This window comes from Microtus ochrogaster, chromosome 17, assembly GCF_000317375.1.
Source record: "Microtus ochrogaster isolate Prairie Vole_2 chromosome 17, MicOch1.0, whole genome shotgun sequence".
Lineage (NCBI taxonomy): Eukaryota > Metazoa > Chordata > Mammalia > Rodentia > Cricetidae > Microtus > Microtus ochrogaster.
The window spans coordinates 31,035,303-31,041,534 of NC_022019.1; the positions used below are offsets into that span (position 1 = coordinate 31,035,303).

Here is a 6,232-nt window from a genome sequence, read left to right on the forward strand (position 1 = left end):
AGGGACCGTGTATACAATGGATCTGCACAGCTGGGCTGTCCCTAGGGACTGTGCACACAATGGATCTGCAGAGCTGGGCTGGTAAGTTTTGCTGTCAACTTGACACAAGCTAGAGTTACTTGGGAGAAGGAACCAGCTGAGAAAATGTAGGCATGTCTGTGGGGCATCTTCTTGATTAATGATTGATGTAGGAGGCCCAGACCCCTGTGGGTGGCGGGATCCCTGGGCAGTGGTTTTGGGGTGTATAAGCAAGAAACTGAGCAGCTTTGTAGAGTGAGCTAGGAGTCAGTGTTTCTCCACTGGTATCTGCTCCAGTTCATATCTCCAGGTGCCTGCCTTGCATTCCTACCCAGACTTCCCTTTATGAGGTCTGAAAGAACCAAAATAAGACAAATCCTTTCCTCCTCAAATAACTTTTGGTCATGGTGTTTATTGTAACAGCAGAAAGCAAAGCAGGACAGACACCTTAGAACTTAACAAATATTTCCTTCATAATTGGAGTCTAATGTTCTGGTATTTCCCCCGAGCTTGAGGTTTGCTATAACAATGGCAGAACATATGTATTTCAGGTCATCTCAAACTTTTTCATGAAATCACAGCCCTACAGACAAGCCACTGCCAGAAGAAGCCAGTGTCTGCACTCGGTACTGACAAACCAACTTTCCATCTTGCAGCGGACAGGAGCATGCACCTGTGTGGATCATTTGGTTTTAACTCTTGGTTCAACCAAGTACTAGGAAAGGAAAAGCTGACAAGCCGCCTAAATGCTGACTGCCTCAGTTTCCACAGCTATAAGATGGAGGGTACTGAGACTGTGAGAAAACTCTGAGCACAGAATTAAGGTTCACACACGGGGGACTTCCACAGACAGCACATAATCAGTACAATGCTGTCTTACCTGATATGGTATTTCCTTTTCACCAGATGCGACGCCCAGTATCCCGTTTTCCAGAAACGGTACCCATCCATTTCAGTGCGGCTGTCACAGAACGGAGTATATCCGTAAGGAGCTCCACCCAGATCAAAGTCTCGAAGCTCTTTTAGGTCATGTCTCACAATCTAAGTAATAAAAACAGTGTCTCTGTACGGCACAGGTTGTAAAATATCATGAGCTCTTTTGATGTAACTTTCATATTATGACCTCACTGCACACATGCAGAAAGGTGCATTTCTTCATATCATTGCCACAGAGCATGAGTTTACTACATGTTCATGTTTTTCTTGTTCTCACAGATTAAAAGAAGCATACGCTTTATAGTCTTTATCTGTATAATTATGGTCTTACCAGTGAGGTGCCTGTTTATATCATTTATAAGCTAACTTGTTGCTATAACGTACACTATGGGAATATAACACACACTGTGGGAATATAACACACGCTGTGGGAATATAACACACGCTGTGGGAATATAACACACATTGTGGGAATATAACACACACTATGGGAATATAACATACACTATCTGGATATAACACATACTATGGGAATATAACACACACTGTGGGAATATAACACACACTATCACAAAAGCACATAGCTTATAGTTCCTCAATGAGTGAATAAAAAAAGTCTTTTTAAAAAGTTTATTTATTTTATGTGTACTCTTAACTGCCTGTATGCCTGCAGGTGAGAAGAGAGCATCAGATCTCATTCTAGATGGTTGTGAGCCACCATGTGGTTCCTGGGAACTCAACTCAGGACCTCTGGAAGAGCAGGCAGTGCTCTTAACCATTGAACCATCTCCCCTGTCCCGACTAAAAGTCCTGATTTGAAAAGCAGCTTAAGGGCCAGGCATGGCGATGCACAGCTTTAATTCAGCACTTGAGAGGCAGAGGCAGACGCATTTTTATGAATTAGAGGCCAGCCTGGTCTATAAAATGTGTTCCAGGACAGCCAGGGCTGTTACACAGAGGAACCACATCTCCAAAAACCAAAAAAGAGTAGCTTAAATGATAATGCTAATATATTTTAACTTTTTTTTTTCTGTTTTAAAAAGATTTATTTATTTAAAGTGTTGAAGTGTGACTCATGCTATATCTGTGTAACATGTGTGTGCAATGCCTTCAAGAGGCCAGAGGAGGGCACTAGAGCAACTGTAAATGCTAGGAGTAAACTTGAGTCCTCGGTAAGAGCAGCAGAACCCTTCTCATCACTGAGCCCTCTTTATTCTCTACTGCTCAAGCTTGCTAAGAGAATACCAGTGTAATGTTGAGGGGAGGAAAAGACTTTGATGCTTTAAAATCTTACTCTTTTGGAAATGAGTGTGTGTGTGTGTGTGTGTGTGTGTGTGTGTGTGTGTGTGTGTACAGCCGGGTACATAGGTCTTGGCCTGAGGGTGAGGGCAGAGGACAACTGTATGGGGTCTGTTCTCTCCTTCCTCTTTCACGTGAGCTCCAGGGATGGAACAGGCCATGCTAGGTTTGTACACGGCAAGGCCTGTACCTCTTGAACCATTTTTCTTGCCAATACATTTGGCAGTGCTTTCTTATCACCACACTTGCTTTTCCTGCTTTAAAGGTTGTATCGTAATAGTTGACGTTAACTTGGAACAAAATAACAGTATAGGACAGTAAACCAGTCCACGGTTTCCTCCTCCCGTGCTGCAGGCTGGCTGTGAACGTCTCAACCCTCAGCCTCTGTCTGCCGAGTGATGCACTTACCAACAAACAAACGTCAGCATACTCAGTGAGCATAAGCTAACTCTTTTTTTTTAAAGGATAATAAAAGGGTTATTTATTTAAGGGGAAAACTTACAGATCACTGTCCTAAACTGTCCTCTGAGCACAAACAGGAACACAATCTGGCAGCCAGAATGGGAGCCGGAAGCAAGAGAGTAGGTGCACCTTTACTGCTAGTGGGCTGGTATCTTAAAGGCTATTGGCTGAATGAGCAGAATGTGCTCCCACAGCATTCCCTTTATGATGATATATTTTTTTTTAATTGGCTTTGTGGGAGCCTAGCCAGTTTGGATGTTCACCTTCCTAAATATGGACGGAGGGGGGAGGACCTAGGACTTACCACAGGGCAGGGAACCCTGACTGCCCATTGGACTGGAGAGGGAGGGGGAGAGGAGTGGGGGGAGGGGGAGAAGGGTGGGAGGAGGGGGAGGGAAATGGGAGGCTGGGAGGAGGTGGAAACTCGTTTTTTTTCCTTTTCTCAATTAAAAAAAAGAGCATAAGCTAATTCTAATACAGAACTTGAAAAACATACCTTCTGTCCACATTATGCAAATTCTATCTTATGCATTTAGTTTATGTACATTTACAGTTAATAATAGTGTGATTAGAAATTCCGTACTTTTTCAAATATTTTCTCGAGTAATGATTATAAAGATACTGAAATGAGGTAAGGGAAAAAAAAAAGATTCATTTATTATACATACAGTGTTCTACCTGCATGAATGCTTGAACTGCAGACCGGAAGAAGACACCAGAACACATTATAGATAGTTGTGAGCCACCATGTGGTTGCTGGGAATTGAACTCAGGACCTTTGGAAGAGTAGCCTGTGTCCTTCTCCTCTGAGACATTTGTTTAGAGCACCATAACTTTTATCTATACAAATCTTGAAGCTGAGGTGGTTTTTAAATTTTCTCCAGCTGAATTTAGAGCCTTTAAGTGACAGACATAAGGAGACGTGATGCCTGTTTCAGCTGCTGAGGGTCAACAATGACAAAGGGCTGCGTGCAGCCACTGGTGTTTCCAGCAAGAACAAACAGGCGGTCACAAAGAAGACCAGCGCATAGCCACACAAATTCATGTCACTATTTTACAGTTACTAATATAGGCACACCTTATTTTTATCTGCCAAATTTAAAAAGAAAAATGGCTGTTTCAGCCAGAAGCTACCATTTTCTAAACAAACAGTACTTCTTACTACGCTTTCAATCTGTCCATGTTCTGACAGATTGCTCTTAAACTTAAGATCCTCATAAATATCCCACAATCAGGTCTTGTATGTCTATGAAGCAACAATGACAATGAGTGAGCAACGAAGTCCCTAGGTTCATATTCAGTTAGAGGCAAAGCCACACTTTAGTAGCACAAATAATTACCCTTATTACCTGATCAGCATCAACAAATATGATCTTGTCCACAGCTAATGGAAAAAGGACATCAAGGAAAAGAATTTTGTAACCCCAAATGATCCTTTGCTTTTCAGTCTGTTGATGAAGCCAACGGGGCCACTTATATTGCACAAGTTCATATTGGAATCCATATTCCTTAGCCATGTGAGGAATTACCTCCTAAACACATATAAAGAAAACCAAATAATACATTTCAGAAGAAGTTTACTATAAAATTATTATAAATTGATTGGAGAATGCCTAAACACCACTTTAACGAATCCTTCTGATGCTATTGTCCACAAGTGTCTCTTATGGTCTTAGCCTGCAGCAGTTCCAACACTGCCTGAAAGGGCAGACCCTTCAGGAGATGGGCCTCATAGAAGGAAGTTCGGTGACTGGGGTGAGGGTATCCTTGAAGGGGATACCGGGGCCCAGGCTTCTCTTCTTTTCCTTTGTTTACCATGTGCTCACACTAGGTTGTACAGTTGAGTGCCAATTCTTCTTTAAATAAAAATTACACAGAACTTTTAGAAACTGGTTAAGAATTGGGGATATAATTTTAAATTCAAAATTGTAATTTGGGTAAATATGCATTTTAAAAGGCCAACTTTGAAAAAGGAATGTTTTAAGAGCTTACAATGACAGCAAAGAATTTAGTAACAAACTTTAGCCACACTGTAAAATAGCAACATGCTTACTTTAAATGTTGGGGAGAGGTAATTCTTCAGAAACCAGAACTTCACTGGTGTTTTGGTGTTCCGCAAAACAGAAAGCATCATAATCCTATGGAAGAGAACATGAAACCAAATACAGGTAACATCCTACTTTTTCAAAGGCTTCTAAATATTTAAAAGATGATTCGAGTTTTCCATTATGAATTTTCCATTAGAATCAAACGGAAATATTTTCGGAGATTAAGGTTGTTACAGTATGAAGTTTGTAAGGACCAAGTAGCTAGTGTGAAGAGGTTCTGTTACTGAACTAGCATCTAATTCTGTGTGTGATAGACACGGCCTTGAAAACCCACAGAGACCTATGCACCCCAAAACTCCACCGTAGATTGCTTCAGTAACTGAGATGCATGTGCCCTGAAAGTTCTCTTTAAAGAGCTAGTACCATGAGGGCATTAGTTCTAGGGCATTCTCTGCCATCCTTCTACTTACATCCCTAAAATATCCTTTGAATTCTGAACACTACCTCCCTGCACCGATATCCTTTCCTGGGGAAGGATCATTTGCTATGCACATTTCCCTTACTTCACAACTTGTTACATATAGGGTGTTTCCTAACCTTAAAGAAAATCATTCTAAATCAAACCAAACTAATGAAATTTAAATGTATTAAAAATTACACATAAAGAAGTGAGGTGCACAGCAGTGTGCACCTTGTTAATATTTAGGTAAAAAGAACTGACAGTAACAGCTCCTTGGCATTACAGATGACACTGTTGGCTCTGGTGTGGAATGAAGCTAAATACCAAGGAAGTGAAAGGAAAAAAAGTTCTTTTCTTTTTTGTAGGTCACTCTTTCATTTTGCTGAGTTCTGACTATATAATGCACAACTTACTGAAAATATTAGAAAATACTCACCGAAGAAAACGTTCATATAAATGGCCAGAGGCAACTGAAAAAATGTTTAGGATGTCATTTTCCTTTCTGTCATCTTTATGCAGACTTTTTGTGAAGCTTTTAATAAAAACACAGGACAGTGGGTTCTTAGTCTATGTATATTATAACTACATACATCTAAATAACATGCACAACGTACAGCCGTTACACTAAACAAACATCATAACAATTATGAGCTATTTATATTAAATGTGATGGTATTTTTGAGGTTTATAAACTTTTATTTGGACATGGAACACAATTAAACTTTCTGCATATTAATGTGGTAGTAACCTTGAATTTTGGGAATGGCCAGAGTTCTTTTGAGGACCAAGAATGAAGTATAACCTACTATGTTCATGTATAGTACATTGGAGCTTACACAGGCCAACAGTGAGGAAAGAAACAGAGTCCATGGAGTCAAAGTGTTAGCAGTAGAGCAACAGTGATCTATGGGGGGGCAGGAGCGGCTGTGGCTCACGAGGTTCTCCTCTGTAAATGTAACAGTGATCTATGGAGAAGCAGGAGCGGCTGTGGCTCACGAGGTTCTCCTCT

The 6,232-nt window shown here is 40.8% G+C and overlaps 1 protein-coding gene across 2 annotated transcripts in view; it reads right to left on the reverse strand.

Annotated features, from left to right (window-relative positions):
• Positions 1-6,232, reverse strand: part of Uggt2 (UDP-glucose glycoprotein glucosyltransferase 2) — a 97,955-nt gene that overhangs the window by 10,665 nt on the left and 81,058 nt on the right. For both annotated transcript variants that reach the window (XM_026783237.1, XM_026783238.1), the window contains 4 exons: positions 5,660-5,755; positions 4,769-4,853; positions 4,065-4,247; positions 899-1,059 (listed from right to left, as the gene is read on the reverse strand). In XM_026783237.1, coding sequence (XP_026639038.1) covers positions 899-1,059; positions 4,065-4,247; positions 4,769-4,853; positions 5,660-5,755 — 525 coding nt within the window. The remainder of the gene's footprint in view (positions 1-898; positions 1,060-4,064; positions 4,248-4,768; positions 4,854-5,659; positions 5,756-6,232) is intronic.